General features: G+C 59.5%; 1 protein-coding gene across 50 annotated transcripts in view; it reads right to left on the minus strand.

The window, feature by feature from the left end:
- The window catches only part of MYRF (myelin regulatory factor), a 36,683-nt gene that overhangs the window by 11,148 nt on the left and 5,896 nt on the right, over positions 1–19,639 (minus strand). For 24 of the 50 annotated variants that reach the window (XR_013403333.1, XR_013403337.1, XR_013403335.1 and 21 more), the window contains 10 exon segments: positions 11,951–12,038; positions 11,429–11,692; positions 7,955–8,016; positions 6,761–7,040; positions 5,519–5,769; positions 5,317–5,440; positions 3,128–3,323; positions 1,109–1,185; positions 810–920; positions 365–455 (listed from right to left, as the gene is read on the minus strand). Coding sequence is in view for 39 of the 50 variants with exons in the window: in XM_077961394.1 (XP_077817520.1) it covers positions 365–455; positions 810–920; positions 1,109–1,185; positions 3,128–3,323; positions 5,317–5,440; positions 5,519–5,769; positions 6,761–7,040; positions 7,955–8,016; positions 11,429–11,692; positions 11,951–12,038 (1,544 nt within the window). In the remaining 11 variants the exon portion in view is untranslated. 50 annotated transcript variants of the gene reach the window in all.

The following is a 19,639-nucleotide window of genomic DNA, read 5'->3' on the forward strand; positions in this document are numbered from 1 at the left end:
CAGTCCTGGGGGATAGGGAGGGGACCTGCAGGGCCCTGGGAGCAGGGGAAACTCCACAGCAGCCCCTCCCCTTCCAGCCAGAGCTTCTCACTGCACCAAGCCCAACTTGAACTATCCCTCCCATTGTGACAACTTTTTCTCACTTGTGGGATCCCAGAAGCTACCAGGTCTTTGTCCACCTCCCTGCTTTACTGTGGAGACCCTGCAGCCCAGAGAGGGTGGGAGCCTTGCCCAAGGCCACACAGCCAGTGCCTAGCAGGATGAGCATGCCCACTCTTGACTCTCAGGACCTGGGTACTTCTGCTTGCTGTTTCTCCCAGCCCTAGGGAGGGCTGTCTACGCCCTGGGAGAAGGTGGCCCTCACCCGCACGATGATGCGCTCTGAGATCTGGGCAGCCAGCGTGTAGTTCTGGTTCTGTGCGTGGGCCTGGAGGGCCACGACCAGCATGAAGTACCTGGGACACACAGGGGTCTCAGAAGTATTCAGGGCCTGCCCCCTCCCCAGGGCTGGCCTACCCTTTCCCTGGCCAGATGCATGTTCATCTCACCCATCCTACAGAGGAGGAACCCGAGCCTCCACCAGGGGGCAGAAATTCCCCAGGGCCCACAGCAAGAAGCCAGGGCTGTTTCTCAACACAGAAGCCAGGCTTCTGCTCTTCCCACCCTTAAGTCAATGAAGGGCTCTAAATCTCAAGTCTCTCATCTGTGAAATGGCTCAGCCTGTAGGGCTGTGTGCCTGGTGTGCCACACAGGGCGGTGTCTTCCTGCCTCAGAAATGGAGGGCTCGGGGCAGGCTCCCACCTGCTCACCTCTGGTCAGGGTTGGGCTTGCCCTTCTTACGCATGTTGTTAGCGGTGGTCTCGCTGAAGTGCAGCCGCCCCACAGTCACCTTCGTGACCTGCTCAGGGGGCAGATTGACCCTGCAGAGGAGAGGCAGGGTGCTCAGGGGGCATGGAGGGAGGCTGCAAGAGCCACGCCGCTCAGGGGCACCCAGGCCAGCAACGTAGGCAAGGCGGACACCCTGGGTGCCTCCCTGGCCCCTCCATTCCCAAACCAGCTTTAGTGTGGGTCCTTCTAGGTACCACCCCCAACAGGGTCAAACACTCACGTGACCGGGTTGAAGGGCCGCTTGCTCCGGTCTGACTGGGACTGCTCGATGTTAATGGACTGGTTCAGGGCCTCCAGCTGTGGGGAGTGAAGCCAGTGGCACCTCAGGATGGGGCTACCCAGGTGGTCCTGCCCTGCTGCCCCCTCTCAGCCAGGCCTGGCCCAGCTAGAGCTCACCAGGAAACAGGGCAGCACCCAGCCCTCAGCCGTGTTTCCCACAAGCTCAGATGCCTTCTGCATGGTCACACCCCCTCACACCCTACTTCACACCCACACCCTCCTCACCCCCTCACAGCATAACACTCCCCCAACTTCTGCACAGCTGCGCATGCACAGTCACTCCCCAAACACCCACACCCCCATTCCACACCCACACACTCCCCCCACCTCTGCATGTGTGCACACACACACACACACACTCACAGCCCCACCCTCCCTCACGTCCATACCCACACACCTCACAGCAGCCTCCAAGCCCATCCACTTGCACCCAGGCCCACTCACTCCCCAGATCCTCTCCATATCCACGTCTCCTCTACTCCTCCATGTGCACTGGCAGAGCCATGCCAAGGTGCCATGCCTGGCTCACTTATGACACCGAAGTCGACAGACCCAGCCATGTTCCCAGGGAGCTCATAGACTCAAAATCAGCCACTACTGGGGTTGTTTTGTGGTGCCTCCCAATAGGCCTCAGGGGAGGGGCCCTGGGGAAAGGACTAGCATGGAGTCTGCCCAGAGAGGAGGGATGTGTGTTGGGAAGGGCATCCAAGGCAAAGGGAGCTGCAGGGTGGAGGGCAGGGGCTGTGATGGGCACGAGAGGTTTGGGGTACCACACGTGGCAGAGCTGGATTGGAGAGCAGGGCCCCCAAGGCCCCCGTGGTGCAGCTTGGAAGCCGGGGCTTTGATGGGAAGACACTGGGGGCCTTGGAAGGATAGGGAGTGCCGTGGCCCCCTGAGTCTCAAGTGGGCCAGGAGTTGGGGGTCCCAGCTGCCATGGACATTCTGACAAGGAATGGAGGTAACCCAGACCAGGGGATGGACAGGAAAGAGGCAAGGACCGGACCAGGTACAGGGATCTTCCAGGGCAATAGCAGGGCCAGATGCATGATGAGAGGGGAAAGAGGGCCCTGACCCAGATTTGTGGCTCAGGTAACTAAGGCCCTGCACCCCATTCCCTGAGAGGGGAGCCCAGGGTGGGAGGCAAGTGTGCAGGGAGTTTAGTTTGGGACCTGGAGCTGAGGCACCTGGTACAGGGCTCGGGAGATGGGTCTTGACTGGGGTTGCAGACTTGGGAATCACAGGCTGGAGCAGGAAACGGGGTGAGAGGGAGGCAGGGAGGCAGAGAGGCAGGGAGGCAGGCTAGGGAGCCCAACGAGAGGGAAGCAGGCTGAGAAGCCTAACATTTAAGGGGCAGGCACAGGGCGAAAGGGAGGCAGGGAGGCAGGAATGCAGGTTGAGGAGCCCAACAAGAGGGAGGCAGGCTCAGGAACCCAATGTTTAAGAGGCAGGCGCAGGGCGAGAGGGAGGCAGGCTGAGGGGCAGGCACAGGGAGAAAAGGAGGGAGGGCGGGGTGGCAGTGGCAGGGCAGGATCTGGTTTACACACACAAACACACACACACATTCGCACACATGCTTGCCTTTTTTTTTTTTTTTTTTTTTTGAGATGAAGTCTCACTCTGTTGCCAGACTGGAGTGCAGTGGCACGATCTCAGCACCCTACAACCTCCGCCTCCCAGGTTCAAACGATTTTCCTGCCTGCCTCAGCCTCCCGAGTACTGAGATTACAGGCCCGCACCACCACGCCCAGCTAATTTTTGTATTTTTAGCAGAGATAGGGTTTCACCATGTTGGCCAGGCTGGTCTTGAACTCCTGACCTCAAGTGATCTACCCGCCTCCCAAAGTGCTGGGATTACAGGCGTGAGCCACAGCACCCAGCCAACCCTTGCTTTTTCTGGGGTCTTTCAGTGCCCCCCAAAGGGCCCTCCTGCCCTCCCTTCCTTGCCGAGCCCCAAACTTGCCTTCACTCCATGCAGCTTCAGATAGAAGCAGTCGAGGGGCTTGAGGCCCTCAGGCGTCTTGACGAACTTGGGCTCGCCCAGCATGCCGATGTACACCGTCACCTGGAAGTGGTTCTTCTTCTGGCACACAAAGGCATCATCGCCCACCGAAAAGTTGAAGCCCTTGTCCGCGTCCACACGGTAGGTGAGCATGGGCCTGGGGACGGGTAAGGGCACTCCCCTGAAGCCCCAGAGCCAGGCCTGGAACATCGGTTCCTCCCACCTGCTAGGTTGCAAAACCGTTTCCCACCCCACACCCCTGCATCCTCAAACCACCATTGCAGCTGCCCCCACTCCTGAGAAATGGAAACTGAGTCCCGGAAAGGATTCTAGTACAGGGTTGCAAACTCCTTAGACAACATTATCTCCTCTACCCCATGCCTCAGGCCACCGCCCTGTCCTGGTGATGGGGGAAGCAGGGCCAGACCCTGAGGCCCACCAGATGGGAGGGAACTCCTGAGCCAGGGAGGGCTTGACTGCCCTCTCCACACTTGGCTCCTTCCCAGAAGGCTGCCTGAAGCCCCCTCACTCACCCAAGAGGGACTGTGTCTGCAGAGCCTCACAGAGCCTGACAGCTAGTTGCCCTGGAAACGGTGGAACCAGGCGCCTGCTCTGCTGCAGACCCAGCCCCTGCCCACCGGCTTGCTCAAGTCTCCAGACACCCTCATTCGCACTCCCTCCTCATTCCTACTCCCTCCATCTGCCCGGGGAGGGAAGGGGCACTCCTGGACTCTCCCTCAGACTCAGCCTCAGTTTGCCCATCTGTTGTTGGGTTTAGTGTCCCACGTTTGGCCCCTTTGGGACACCTCTAGTTGACAGTAAAAAGAGCAACTGGGCCAGGCTCGGGCTCACGCCTGTAATCCCAGCACTTTGGGAGGCCGAGACAGGCAAATCACGAGGTCAAGAGTTCGAGACTAGCCTGGCCAACATGGTGAAACCCCGCCTCTACTAAAAATACAAAAATTAGCCGTCTGTAATCCCAGCTACTCGGGAGGCTGAGGCAGGAAAATCTCTTGAGCCCAGGAGGCGGAGGTTGCAATGAGCCGAGATCACACCACTGCACTCCAGCCTGGGCAACAGAGCAAGACCCCGTCTCAAAAAAAAAACAGCAACTGTTGGCCTGTGGCTTAGCGCACCCTCACTCAGGTCCCCAGGCACAAGAGTGGTCACAGGAATGCCCAGTGCCAGCCCGGAGGAAGCTGGGCAGGGAGAATGCTTCCAAACTTGTGGGAAGAGGCCTCTGGGCCTGGCCATTGTTGTCAAAGGCCTGGGCTCACCACCTCTTCCCTCCCGGAGCTCCACCCACCTGCCTGACCTAGCAAAGCACCCAGGAAGTGCCTGGGCCACTTCTGGGGCTGCAGCTGCCAAGCTTCCTGGCCTTAGGGCCTTGGGTGGCAAGGGTGGCCCAGAGTATGGGGGTGAGAGTAGGAGGCTTCCTCCCCATGCCAGAGAGGCTGGAGTGCCATACGACTGCAGCCCCACCTGGCAGGACTTCACGGGACCCTCCAGCCACCCAGCAGCCAGATGCCCCCAGCCCTGGGGCTGCTGGCTAAGAATTCCCCCAGAGCCTGCAGCACCCAACTCCATGCAGCTGTTCTCATCTGCTGGCCCAGGCCTGGCCATATCCACGCTACCCTGTCACCGGCCCACTGGCCTTCTGGGGGAGCCACGGGAGTAGTCCCCACAGGGCTCCCGGCCTGGGGCCTGGAAAGATGGAGCCATCTGGTGTTGAGGGGGCACTAGGAATGCTCAGGCAGCCTCTGACCTGATCCTCCCCAGCCCCTCCTCCCTCCCTCTAGGGAGGGGCTGCCGGGAGGGTCCCGCTTGGGCTCAGCTTCCGGCTACCTTCCTGGAATGCAGGGGGAGGAGGCGGGGAAGGAGGAGCCGGGAAAAAGCACCCATCTGCCCACTTCTCCCTGACTTGGTTCCCAGCTGCCCCTCCCTGGCAGTCATCACCTTCTCAGGGAGGCCTGGGGCTGGCCTAGGAGTCAGGAGCCCTGAGTGCCAGTCCTGGCTCTTCCCTGAGCCTGTTTGCTCTTCTGTGAAATGAGTGCTTCCAGGCCCTGCTCTAGGACCTTGATGGGGTCCTGGGCTGGGGCATCCCAAGATGGGGTGGGCTGGAGGAGTGGGCATTGTCGCGAGGCACTCACAGCTCCTTGTAGTTAGCGTCGTACAGGGTCGCCCACTTGTTCTGCTGATGGGGCTGCCACTTGATGGACTGGTAGTTGGGGTCCAGGTAGGAGCCACTGAGGCTGTCACTGTCCTGCAGGAGGCCTGGAGGGAGGGAACGCCCATGTGGGCCCTGCACATTGGGCCCCACACCCCACCTTGAAGGGCTGGCCAGCCATGTACCTGGGGAGGGGGCACCTGGCGGGTGCCAAGGTGGTGTCTGGACACGGGCAATGCTGAGAGGCAAAGAACCAGGGCCTGGGGAGAGCGGACCCTGGGGAGGCCAGGGTGGGGATGGGGCTCGAGTGGGGTGCAGAGGCAGGGCTGTCACCGTCCCGGGCTCCTGTTTGATCATTCCATTCAGCATCTGGGCATTGAGGGTGCTGGGGGGGGATTCGGAGTGCTTCCTCTTCTTGGAGGGGTGTGTGGGGAGCCTGGGGGGACAGAAGTGTGCACCATGGGGGCTGGCTTTCCCTGAGCCCCTCCCACTGGGTAGTATCCACCTCTCTCCCCTCTCTAGCCTGTTTGGGCCAGGATATGCCCCGCCCAGAGGACACCTCCTGCAGGAAGCCCTCAGGCTTTGCCTCCTCCTACTCCCCATTGCTCTGTACTGTCATTTTCTGCTTCCATCACTCTTTGCTTCCCCTAGACTGTGGACAGGAGCCACACCTGACTTGGTGTCTCCATCATGCCCAGCAACTGGGCTGGCTCACGGAATCACAGCAATCGCTTGAGGAATGAATGAGTTTGTCCCTGCCTGCAGTGTCACACTCAAGGTCACCCTTTATAGTAGGGGCTCTACGGAGAGCAGGCCCCGTGATCAGAAACAAGCCACAGAGGGCCTGGGTGACAAAAGCCAGGGAAGGGGAGCTTCCTGGGGCAGGGAATTTAAAGGGGACTGCACAGCACTCCTTCCCCTTCTGGTTTACAAAATGCTTTGACAGCAGAACCTTCCTTTGAACTAAACCTTTCATGGAATCTCCGTGTAAAACAGAAGACAAGACAATCATGCAGGTTGAATCAGAGTGGGGGCTTGGGCTTGGGTCTAGGAAGAAGACTCCTCGGAAACCTGAGGGTTCCATGAGACAGCTGCAAAATCACTGGGGTGTGGGTAAGAGCACAGCCCCGGGCCCAGTCCTGACTCATGATCTGGGCGGGACGTTTCCCCCATCAGAACCTCAGTTTACCTACCTGTGCCCACCAGATAAGGTAGTTGTGAGCAATTAGCCATGGCTGTAAACCCCTCAAGGTATTGCTGGGCAAACGTGTGTAAATATGTTGACCCCCATCTGCCCTGCAGAGCCTTCTGCCCTCCCTGGGCACATCCCGGTCCCTGCCTCCCTCTCTGGCCTGCCCGTCGCCCTGCCCACCCTGGTTCCTGCACCCCACCTTCCCACCCCAGGGAGCCAGCCGCCCACGTCTTACTCAGCTCCGTGCTGCTGCAGGAGCTGGTGCAGCATCTGGGACTGCTGGGTGTGGTGGAGATCAGTGGGCACCAGCCCCTGCCCCATGGCAGCGTAGGGGGGGACCGGGGGCTCAGCCTTCATGTACAGGTCCCGCTGCAGGACAGGGTAATGAGGTGGAGGTGGTGGGGGTGGCGGGGGGCCTGGCAAGTGGGCTGGAGGTGGGGGCGGATGCTCCAGGCGGGAGGGCACTCCCACGTGGCACAACGTCTCAGGGGTTATCGTGCGCAGGAGATGGGGTTCTGCAGGAGAGATGGGGGAGCGGACATCTGAGACCAACCGCACCGTCCTCCCCAAGGCAGAGTCTCCTGCTTCTACTGCGTCCTGAGCCAAGCCCGGGGACTGCCCCCCACCTACCCTAGGTGGGAGGGCCATTGGTCAGCCACCTACTAGAGGCCTGAGCAGGGAGGCGCAACCCTGTCCAAGGAGGGGCAGCTCTTCACCCCATCCTAGCCACCTCCTGCCCCCAGGCTGGGCCAGGAGGATCCAAGTCAAATCTAAAGGTCCCCCTCCGTCCCCATCTCCTCTGAGGCCTGCTCCTCCTCTGGGCCTCAGGAAGGAGTCTCTGGAGACCCCCAGCCCAAGCCTGCCCAGTGCTCCTCCCTCCGGCAGGCAGCCCCTCTTCTGGGCTCTCAGGGGCCAGCCCCCCGGCCTGAGTGGGGAGGCCCCAGCTCCCTTTGTTCCCCAGGAGGCATTCCAGGGATGTTTTTGGTAAGATAAACAGAACTCTTGACCCCAATCCGGACTGCGGGGAGCCTGCTCCCGCGGTGGTTCTGCTCTTGACCACCTGGGGGCCGGGGCACCCCTGAGCACCCTCTAAGGTGAGGTGGGCCCGGCCTGGGAAGCCTGCGCCCAGGCTGCACCCGCGGCCACGGCCTTCCCCAGCCACCCACTTACCGCTGAAGGGTGCGTCCATGATGGCGCAGGCAGCCAGGCGGGTGGCATCACCGCGGGGATACTTGCTCAGAGGCAGGGCCAGGCTCCCCACCCGCCCGTGGGGAAACAATAGCCAAGCGCCAGGGAGTATTTGACCAGCGATAATCTCAGCCCGTTGTGCAGCCGCTGGCCCCCTCCCTCCTCCCCTACCTCCCTGATAAGGCCGCCCCAACCACTTGCCCGAACCCTGGAGCAGGAGGGCGGTGCCCGCTGGACTCACCATTCACCTGCTGGGGGGAGTAGGCCTCGGAGCCCGAGTCTGGGGGAGAGTCCGGCAGTGTGCTGTGAGAGCCAGGGGAAGGGGCCGGGGGGTGAGCAGCCGAGCCCCCGCCTTCCAGCTGGGCAGCTCCTCTGCATGGTAGGGTCCCAGAGCCCCCCAGAAGCTGGGGACACAGGTTTCCTCACATCCACCCTTAGGGGCATTTCTCTGCACCACCCACATAGGGGTGCCTGGCAGGGCCTGGGGCCGAATTGTGGGTAGGGGGCTGCCCCTTAGACCTACAAGGCACTTAGGGGGCAGTTACTAGTGTCCTTGATGATGGCACAGGGACTCAAAGACTCCCGCCCCAGACCGAGGGCCAGGCCTTCTTCTCTCTTCCTGCACCCACGGAAGCCCCACAGCTTCCTGGAAACGCAGGGCCCTAGGGGGCTGGGCCTTGGGGCATTCAGCAGGTCGCGGGGGGCTGCCCCACCAGAGGCAGGTGTGAACTGGGAAGGGAGCCAGCACCACCAGGCCTGGGTTTATTTTTTTCTTGCAGGTTTCACTTTATCAGTGTTCAGGAAAAAGAACAAACTCAACCTAAGAGGTCAACACGTCCTGCGTGAACCCTGAGCTCGCCCAGCAAGTGGGAGGCTGTGGCCATATGGGATCCAGCTCTTTGGCCATCCCTGGTCCCCACATCTGGAGCAACTCCCCATTCCCATGCCCAGGGAACTGCCAGAGGCTATGGCCCTGTTGTGGACACAGCCCCAGGACTGGTTCCAGAGTCCCCTTGCACCCTGTGCCAGCCACCCACCCACCTTCGGGGCCTCGTGTAGAGACCTATACAACTATTCAAGAAGACAGACTCTGCAGGTTTTGTGTGAATGATACAAAAACATGGATGGGACTCAAACCCATACTCCTCGCCACAGCCTCAGGCACCCTGCGCTACCACTCCATCCTGCACTTCCCTGACAATGCCCGGGCCTTCTGTAATGTGTGAAGGGCTTTCACACCCTGCAGTCCCTGCAGTCCCATGCCCCAAGTCCACAGCACCTTGTGTCTCTCCTGTTAAGTTCCTCTGGCATCTGATTATTACTCTACTTGGGGATGCAGTGGTGAATACCTCTCCCCACTTAGGCTTCAGGATCCACTGCAGAGCCGTGTGTCTGTATTTTTTTTTTTTTTTTTTTTTGAGACAGAGTCTTGCTCTGTGCCCAGGCTGGAGTTCAGTGACGCAATCACCGCTCACTGCAACCTCCACCTCCCGGGTTCAAGCGATCCTTGTGCTTCAGCCTCCCAAGTAGCTGGGATTACAGGCATGCACCACCACACCCGGCTAATTTTTGTATTTTTAACACAGACTGGGTTTCGCCATGTTGCCCAGGCCAGTCTCGAACTCCAGGCCTCAAGTGATCTGCCCACCTCAGCCTCCCAAAGTGCTGGGATGCGTGAGCCACCGTGCCCAGCCTTTTTTTTTTTTTTTTTTTTTTTTTTGAGAGGGACTTTCTCTCTTTTTTTGCCCGGGCTAGAGTGCAATGGCGCGATCTCGGCTCACTGCAACCTCCGCCTCCCAGGTTCAAGTAATTCTCCTGCCTCAGCCTCCTGCATAGCTGGGATTACAGGCATGCACTACCACACCTGGACCGTGATCTCGGCTCACCGCAACCTCCGCCTCCCAGGTTCAAGTAATTCTCCTGCCTTAGCCTCCCGAGTAGCTGGGATTACAGGCATGCACCACCACACCTGGATCATTTTGTATTTTTAGTAGAGGTGGGGTTTCTCCATGTTGAGGCTGGTCTCGAACTCCTGACCTCAGGTGATCCGCCTGCCTCGGTCTCCCAAAGTGCTGGGATTATAGGCGTGAGCCACCGTGCTCGGCCTTTTTTTTTTTTTTTTTTTTTTTTGAGACAGGGTCTTACTCTGTCCCCAGCAGTGGCAGGCGAGATCACAGCTCACTATAGCCTCTACCTCGCTGGCTGAAACTATTATCTCACCTCAGCCTCAGGAGTAACTGGGACTACAGGCACATGCCACCACACCCAGATAATTTTTGTAATTTTTGTAGAGATGGGGTTTCATCATGTTGCAGGCTGGTCTTGAACTCCTGGGCTCAAGCAATCTGCCTACCTTGGCCTTCCAAAGTGCTGGGATTACAGGTGTGCGCCACCACGCCCAGCCTCATGTCTCTTGTTTATCACCTAGACCCAGGCCTGGCCCTGGGTCCCTCCCTAGAGTGGCCCTGGCCACAGAGTCCCTGTGTGGCTCTGGACAAGCCGCTTTCCCTCTCTGAGCCTCAGTGTGCCATTAAAATCCTGACAGGAGCAGTGGCCAGGGCTCCTTGTGGGGTCTCCCAGGAGCTGGATACCTGGGAAGGCTGATGAGCTCACACAACCATAGGCACGTGATACAGCAGCGGGCACCAGCAGGCGCTCACCAAATGTTAGTTCTTCTCCCTCTGCCCCCAGGGGCCTGTAGTTTAGGAACAGCCTCACCACCTCAAGCAAACAGTTTGCCTTCTGCAGCAAAGGTTCACCCCTGGCACCCCAAGCCTGGCCTCCACTCCCTTCCCCGCAGAAGCCAGGGAGCTCAGGAAGCATGGCCGGCCATGTGTCCATGGCCACCATGCACCCAGGGCTTCCTCTGTGCCCTTGCTTACTTCCCACGATAATCTTGAGGGGTAAGCATTTGGGGGCTCACTTCGCAGGAAACTGAGGCCATGGGTTAGATGGCTGGTACATGGGAAAGCTGAAGTTGGAGCCAGGCTGTCTGAACACAGTGTTCATGCACCTAGTGTTTTAATGCTTTTCTACCCAGAGACAGGGGCCCCTATGTTTGCCCTGAGCTCCCCTGCAGACCCACGCTCCCAGCCTCCCACTGTGAACATGTGCCCCGGGGGCTGCCCTGGCATCTGGCTGGGCGGGTGGCTGCCTGGAACCTTTGGTCAAAGCCAGTCCCAAGGTTCAGCCCTGGGTCAGACCCCTGGTGTGGACTCCTCAGAAAGATGGGGGGAAGGGCCTGGGTTCTGGGCTCCATGAGGCTTGCTTTGGTAGGGCGGAGCTAAGGTGCCACATCTGAGCCGTGGTCCAACTCCTGTGGCCATAGTACACGTCCGCTGGATGCGTGAGTGAGTGGGCCCGGCATGTGTGCACAGGTATGCAGGTGTTCTCATGAAGGTAAACAGTCACAGCCTCCAGTCCCGCCACCTCCTGTCCACTCTCCACACAGCACCGAGATTTTTCTAGCACTTACGTCAGCCCTCATCACTCCCCTGCTTAGAAGCTTCATGGCTGCCCAGTGCCTCAGAACAAAGCCCAGGAGCCCCCCCTCGGCCTGGACCCAACCTTCCTTCCCTCACCTGCCCACACACAGCCGGTCACCGAACCCATCCCATGCCAGGCCAGTGTCCAGGACCTCCCAGGCCATGGCCACAGCCCTGCTCCCTGCCTGCACCTAGGCCTCTGTATCCCCCTACTCCCTGCCCTCACTCACCCTGGGGCATAGGGAGCCTTGGGCTCGGCCTTGATGGGGGGCCCGGCGCCCCCCGGGAAGGGCTTGGGGGCAGCGCCCATGCCGTTGTTGTTGTTGCAGTTCAGCGGGGGGCCGTAGCTCGGGGGTGGGAGGGGACCATGGCGTCCCGGGGAGGGTCCACCCCCAGGGGGGCTCAGGTGGTGAACCCCGCTGGAGCCGGGCATCGCAGGCTGCCCGTGAGAGTAGGAGGCCGAGCTGGCTGGAGCAGAGATGTCAGGGAAGCAGCTGCGGGGAAGGGTAGCGGCTCAGCTCCAGCCAGGACCCCGGCCCCAGCAGGGAAGTAGCCGCCCCCTCCCCGCAGGGAACTCTGGAGATTTCGGAGGAGTCAGTGGCTGGGAAAGGACGAGGAGCAGCTTTCAGAGGTGGGACCACAGGTGGGACCACGGGAGACCCCAGGTCCGGCCCTCAGACCTCCCTGGTGACAGAAGAGAGACAAAGGGCTGGGGGCTGGGCAGGTGCAGGGCAGGCAAGGGGGCCACTTACAGGTCGGAGGCATCCTCCTTGCTGATGTACTCCTCCAGGATGCTGGTGTCTATGTTGGAGGGCTCCAGGGCACCGTTGATGTCGTGGCCTGCAGGGCAGGAGAGGTGGGCTAGGGAAGGGGCCCGGCTCCCTGCAGACCCTGGGCATCTGGGACCAGCCCTCCATCCCTGCCCAGGCTAGCCATCCAAAACAGACGCCCCTGCTCCTTTCCACCCAAGTATCCATGTGGGGGCCAGCTCTCACCCCCACTGCCTGGCACCCCTCCAGGAAGCGCTGATAATGACCCCCGCCCCAGCACAAGGCCCCCTTGAGTCTCAGAGGAGAGGGGCCCAGGGCATGGATCTGGGTACAGAGAGGCCGATCCTGCCACGCCCCTTTCTAGCTGTGTGACAGGGAGCAAGTCCTTTCCGCTCATCTGTCAAATGGGGTCACTGTCCCTCTCTCTTATGGGGTGCTGTGAGGCACAAATGAGGTGCTTACTGAGTTGAGAGCCCCATCAGTGCCCACTGCCCTCGATGGGATGGCTCGGACCCAACAGGCACTGTCCTGCCCTGTCCTCCAGGGGTCAGTTCCAGATGGCCTAGCTCCAGGCACGCAGGAGCACGAGGCCTGGCTGAGTGGGACCGTATATCCTGGGGGCCCACAGGGCTGTGGGAGCCTCCTGCACCCAGGCCCTGGCTGCAGCGGGGAGTGGGGATCAGGATCAGGAGAGCTCCCTGCACCCTCACTGGATATGCCCATCACCCTCTGGGGCACGGGCTGGGGAACTTAGCCCCCTTTTTCCAGAGGAGGCAGAAGCCTAGAGAGGGAAGGGCTTGCCCCGGGCTCCCAGCAGGGAATGATGGCCGCCAGAGCTCCACTCCTCTGCCTGCTGCCCTCTCCTGGGCCCTCTGCGCTGGCCCCGGCCCCACCAAGGGGAGGGGCCCCTAGAGGAAAGGCAGCCAGGGCTCTTGGGCATCATGAGGGAGGACGGGGGAGGTGCCGGCCTTTCCCCTCCCAGGGTCACCTTGCGGGGGGAGCCAGAGGGCGGGGTGATAAGGGGGCTGACGTGGGAGATGCGTCAACCCCGATAATGGAGGACAGCCCCACCTACACAGCTGACCCAGGCTGGCCAGCCCCACTGAGGCAGGAGGGCTCCTCCCACAGGCCTCTGAAGCCTGAGTCTGGGGTCTGCCCTCTTCTGTTGAGCTCAGACAGGTCCAGGAGCAAATCCTGGCTCAGCCACTCCCTGCTGAGTGATCTTGGGCAGGTCACACGCACTCTCTGAGCCTCAGTCTCCTCATTCGTGCAATGGGGACACGTACAGCTAGGGCTTCATGGGGCTGTTTTGAGTATGAAATGAGATGAGGTGTGTGAAGTGCTGGCCACTTAGTGGGTGCTCAGCGGTCAGAATAGCCGTCCTCACTTCCCAGCCCCAGAGCCCTGGGGTCCCTGGGAGCCCCCCGCCCAGGCCCCTCCCTGGCCCCAGCCGGCATTTCAAGAATGCTGAGCCCCGCTTAGGTGATTAATGAGCGGCTAAGCCCTCCTAGGAGTCACGCGCTGCCTGCGACAGGCCAGGGCCCTCCTGCTGACCCCCACCCCCAGCTCACCCAGCTAGGAACAAGGGACACCCACCACGCACCACCAATGGCTGTTCAGGGCGGTGCGGCCCGGGGCAAGAGCAGCTTCTCCAGCTGGGCGTGGCCACTGCGCGTGCCTGGGTTCCAGGACCCTGCCTCTGCTCAGGCCCCACCCTGCCGTAACCACAGGTCCTATTTATTGAGTGCCTACTGTGTGCCAGGCACTTTGTGAGTCAAATACATTAATAATCACAGGAGTTTCTTGTCTTTACTTTTTTTTTTTTTTTTTTGAGACGGAGTCTTGCTCAGTTTCCCGGGCTGAAGTGCAGTGGCGCAATCCCGGTTCACTGCAACCTCCGCCTCCCTCCCAGGTTCCAGCAATTCTCCCACCTCAGCCTCCCGAGTTGCTGGGATTACAGGCGCCCGCCAGCACACACGGCTAATTTTTTGTATTTTTAGCAGAGATGGGGTTTCACCATGTTGGCCAGGCTGGTCTGGAACTCCTGACCTCAGATGATCTGCCCGCCTCAGCCTCCCAAAGTGCTGGGATTACAGGCCTGAGCCACCGTCCCCAGCCTAATCACAGGAGTTTCTTATGCACAAGGCATCCTGCAGGCTCTTCACCTGCAGCGTGTTACTCAACCCTACCAGCCCAGAATGGTGACCATGACAGAGACAAGTGACTTGATAGTGACAGAGACAGTGACTTGACAGTGACTCACAGTGAGTATCTCCCAGTGCTTCTCAACTCATCATGGTGATGATGACAAAGACAGTAGCAGTGACAGTGACTGCAGCTCACACTGACTGCCTACCAGGCCCAGCACGATTCTAAGTGCTTTATGCATTTTCCCTCTCTAAACAGTGGGAATGTTCAAATAGGTACATGATCACCATCCCCACGGTTCAGAGAGGTCAAGTCTCTTACCCTAGGCAACACAGCAAGGAGGATTCCAGCCAGGTGCAGGGGCCTGACTCCAAGGGGGAGGGTGTGGCTAGCGGTTGCTGTGCCTTCCCCACCCCACCTGGAGCATCACCCCCACTCTGGCCGCTGAAGCTGCAAGTTTTTGAGCCTGAACTTGGAATCTACAGTGAATGATGGGCTGATGCAGCCATAGTGTTGCTATTTATAACAGACCCAGCCCCCTCCTCTCCTGGCCAGGAGCACTCCTAATCGCCCCTAATCCTCCTGCCCACCTCCCTCGGGATAGGGGGCCTCAGGCAGAGGCATCCTGGGAGACCCTAACGAGAACCAGATGTGCTTTGGGGGAGGAGGGACCCTCCCGTGCCAGGGTCCGGGCGGACGGAGGACGGAGGAAGGAGGTGGGAGGAGGGAACTGATGGGGCAGCGTTGCGGGGAGGCCAGTGGGTGGGGAAGAAGTTTGAGGGTTGGGGGCTCGGAGGGCCTCCTGAGGAACGCTGACCCCACACCTTCTCCTGGAAGCCCTGGAGGCCACATCGTCTCTTCCCCACGCTGCTCGGCCCCCAGCCCGCCCGTGAACCACACTGGAGATTTCTAACAGACATTCCAGGTGGACAAGACGAGGGTGGGGGCTTGCCAAAGCCCAGGGATTGCTGAGGCTGGGATACAGCCCCTAAGAACCCAGGACGGGGGCAGGGTCCCATGGGCACCCTCTTGGGAGCACCTCTCCCCACTGCTCCCAAAAGAGCCCCAGAATATCACTGGAGCCCAGCCAGGGGTACCTGCCAGGCAGAACGTGGAACATGGGCCACATGGCTCACTCTGATCCTCAAGACCCCTCTGAGAGAAGGGAAGCCGGGCCCGCCAGACGCCGCCCAGGGCCCAATAACCCGAAAACAGCACCATGAGCTCACAAACCAGCATCTCTGTCCTTCGCTTCTCAAACCCTTCAACAGCTTCCCACTGCTTGGGAGAAATCTGGAGCCCTCTGGCAGTCCAAGGCCTGACATGGTCTCCTGCCTGCCCCCGACTGCCTTTTCTCCTTCCCCAGGTCCCCTCCCTCCCCTCCTCTCAGTGGTCGGCCCCTGCGGTCGGCCCCTGCCTCCTTTCCATCCTCCATCCCACATCAAGGCCTTCACATGTGCCGTTCCACGCTGTTCCTATTCACGCTTTAGGTTTTGTCTTAAATGTAAATTCCCCCAAGAGGCCATCTCTGACTCTCCCATTCTCTTTAGCAAGGGATGGGCAGGGGCGTTGTAATTCCTTATCAGCTCTTTACCCTCCCGCCTACACACACCCTGTTGGGCAGGATGGGTGTCTGTCCACCACCCACCCACCACCCACAGCTCACTCGCCCAGTGGCTGCTCTGTGCCCAGCCGTGTGCCATGCACTTTACATGGCTCATATTGAATTCTCATCCCAACCCTACAAGGTAGGTGATTTTCTTTTTCTTCATTTTACAGATGAGGAAACTGAGGCTCAGAAAGGATAGGCATGTGCCCACAGCTTACAGGGGCAGGTGCTGGGCTATGAGCGCTGCCCTGTTCTGTCTCTCTGGGATATAGTATGCCAGCACACAACAGGCACCTAGGAAATGTTCACAGAGTGGATGAGCCAAGTGGCCAGTGAGGGACCTCAGCCAGGCCATGCTGTGGTCAGGGCTGGGGCTACCCTCCAGGTCCTGCCCCTGCCCTGCTGAGCTATGCGCCTCAGCTGCTCCTCATTAATTAGGCCCTTTATTACCTGCCTGGAACAGGAGCCAGACGCTGCCCCTTCCCAGGCAGGCTGTGATCCAGACTATGGGAAGGCACCCCCTCCTCTCCCCTCTCCTCTTCTCTCCTCCTCTCCTTAAGGCCACCCAGCTGGCCACGAAAGGAATGGAGGCCACCCAAGCCAGGTGCAGGATGAGAGCAGGCAGGGGCCCAGGTGGTCCCTCCACCCAGGACCCCTCCCTTCCGCCCCTCCTCGTGCTCATGTGCCCCCTCCGCCCCCCACCAGCTGTGGCCGCTGGCTGAGTCTCGGCCATTGTCCCAGGGAACGGGGGAGGGTGGGGACACGGCACAGTGGGAGGCTTGTGCCCTGCCCACCCCCTCCCCTGCCCCGTCAATGGGGCACTTGTCAATTCATGCCCCAAACATGGCGGAAATCCCGTCAGCCACGTGGCTGTGGGTAGGGTGGGCCGGGTCCCGAGGATGCTGGCCAGGCCTGGTCGATCCGAACCTGGGGTGCAGAGGGCACCAGGGCCCAGGCGCATTCCCAAAGACCCCAGTTGCTCTGAGTGTCCACTCGGGGCATCTGAACCTGAGGGGTACCCTAGCTTCAGGCAGCAGCTGAGGGCCAGGGTGGTAGCGGTCAGGGGACAGCCCATCTGGGCATAACTGCGATGCCCAGAGAGATCCCCAGAGTCAAAGAGGCCTGGTTGCTAATGTGGACTCCCCACTTCATGGCTATGACCCTCAGCAAACGACCTGAGACCTGGCTTCCTTCTCCATCAGATGGAGCACGAATCCCTGCCATGGAGTGAGCCTTAAACGAGGTGACCCCCAGGAGGCCATTCCGAAGTCAGGGTGAACCGCCCTCTTTCCATCTCTCTTGGGACTCCCATCTCCTTTCCTGCCCTCACGCCTCCACCCAGGCTGTCCCCTCTCTCCCAGGCCCCTCCACCTTGCTGCACACCTGCTCCGGAGCCTCCGAGGGGCCTCCGTGCCTTCTCCTAAGTCCCTCTGAGGCATGGCCAGCACTCTGCTGCTATTCTTACACACGCACAGCATAATCCAGCCTGTCAGCCTCGGCCCCAGTCATCCCTTCCAGTGGGTCAGCCTTCTGCGACTGCCTCCCTGCCTGCCCAGGCAGCCCCTCCCGTCCTCCCAGTCACAGAGAGCCCCTAGTGCTGCGGCTCATCTCCCAACCAGTTTACATGAGGGCAAGGCACTGTAGGCCTCAGCTCCTTTGGTTTGGACTTTGTCTTCTTACTAATATGATCTATAGCCAGGCACGTTGGCTCACACCTGTAATCCCAGCACTTTGGGAGGCCAAGATGGGCAGATCACGAGGTCAGGGGTTTGAGACCAGCTTGATCAATATGGTGAAACCCCGTCTCTACTAAAAATACAAAAATTAGACAGGCTTGGTGGTGCATGCCTGTAATCCCAGCTACTCAGGAGGCTGAGGCAGGAGAATCACTTGAACCCGGGAGGCAGAGGTTGCAGTGAGCCGAGATCGTGCCACTGCACTCCAGCCTGGGTGACAGAGCGAGACTTTGTCTCAAAAAAAAGAAAAAAAAAGATCTATAACTGCTAGCTGTCCTGCTTTAGGCTTCAACTTGTGACCAGAGCCTTCTTAGTCAAAATGCCTTCAGGTCAAATGTTTGCTTGTGTAAGCAACCCTTTGCCTCTCCGAATCAAATCCTCAGTCAGCTTGGGCCCAGTAGCCACACCTGACAAAGATGGGGCTCTTGAGCCATTTTTCTATCAGGTTCTTCAATCTGAGTCACAGTAGTCTTTGTTCTCTCCCAACTTCTTACCAAAAATGCAGAAGAGCCCCCACAGGCTGCCTACAGAGACCCCTCTCTTTTTTTACTTTTTTTTTTTTTTTTTTTTTTGAGACAAAGTTTCACTCTATTGCCCAGGCGGGAATGCAGTGGCGCGATCTCGGCTCACTGCAACTTCCGCCTCCCGAGTTCAAGTGATTCTCCCACCTCAGCCTTGCAAGGAGCTGGGATTACAGGTGCGTGCCACCATGCCTGGCTAATTGTTGCATTTTTTGTAGAGACGGGATTTCATTATGTTGGCCAGGCTGGTCTTGAACTCCTGACTGGTGTTCAAGATCCACCCGCCTCAGTCTCCCAAAGTGCTGGGATTACAGGCATGAGCCACCGGCCCAGCCGGAGAACCTTCTCTTCTAGGAGACCCAGAATCTTTTTTTTTTTTTTTTCTTTTGAGACAGAGTCTCATCTCCAGGCTGGAGTGCAGTGGCTCAGTCTCGGCTCACTGCAAGCTCTGCCTCCCGGGTTCACACCATTCTCCTGCCTCAGCCTCCCAAGTAGCTGGGACTGCAGGCGCCCACCACCACGCCCGGCTAATTTTTTATATTTTTAGTAGAGATGGGGTTTCACCACGCTAGCCAGGATGTTCTCAATCTTCTGACCTTGTGATCCACCCACCTCGGCCTCCCAAAGTGCTGGGATTACAGGCGTGAGCCACCGCACCCAGCCCGAGTCCCAGAAATCTTTAGCCACCCTTGGGCTATGGCTACATCCACTCCAAGTCCCCACGAAGCTGCCACCCTGTCCTCAGGTCAACACAAGGCTGAACTCACAGCCCCAACATGCTCCAAAGCCAGGTCCAACAGCACCAAGGCCAGCGGCTAGGACCTGTTCCTACTCTCTCCCACAGGGACCAGAGCAGGCAGGCCACCAGGTGCCAGGTAGAGACCCTGCAGCTTGGGGTGGACACAGGTCTCCACCAGGGTCACCTGTGCCCATCTGTGCCTACGCACTGGTATGGCCCCAGGCAGGCACACTGCAACACACACACGTGTACATAAGAGTACACTCTGCAGTCAGGTATCCACTGACATGCACATGATCACGTACCACATGCCCCCTACTCACGCATACACAGTACTGACACACACAGCGGCATGCCCCACTCACATACCCACACACATGTGCACACCCACATTCATCTGTGTGCCTTCATTCATTCGGCAGTTATTTACTGAGCACCTGTTGTGTGTCAGGCAAGCATAGTGGCCAGCTTTGGGGCTACAGCAGTGAGCAAAAGGGACAAAAGCCTTGCCCACATGGAGCTGACGTTCTAGGGAGCACAGTCAGATGACAAGAGCAGTAAAATGCCTAGCATTCTAGAAGGTTCCAGATGGTGGGGACAGCCGGTGCAAAAGCCCTGAGGTACGAGCTTGCCTGTGCATGTTCACACCTCAGCAGACTTCACAGGCATGTATGCCAGGATACGCATGTACACAAGTGCTCACTGACCCGACGGCAGGCCCAGGGCCACAGGCACAGCATCCTATGTGTGGGTTAGGTTAGTGGCCACCCAGGAAGAGCTCCCGCCGCCTCTTCTTCCCTCCAAGCCCCCTCCCGACCTGCTGTCAGACCCTCCCTAAGCAGCTCCGGCTGAAGCCAGGCCCCACTCAGTGAACTCAGTGTCACAGATGCAGCTCCACTCCCTAAAGGCAGCCCCCTG

Source organism: Macaca mulatta, chromosome 14, assembly GCF_049350105.2.
Source record: "Macaca mulatta isolate MMU2019108-1 chromosome 14, T2T-MMU8v2.0, whole genome shotgun sequence".
In the NCBI taxonomy this organism is placed as follows: Eukaryota; Metazoa; Chordata; class Mammalia; order Primates; family Cercopithecidae; genus Macaca; species Macaca mulatta.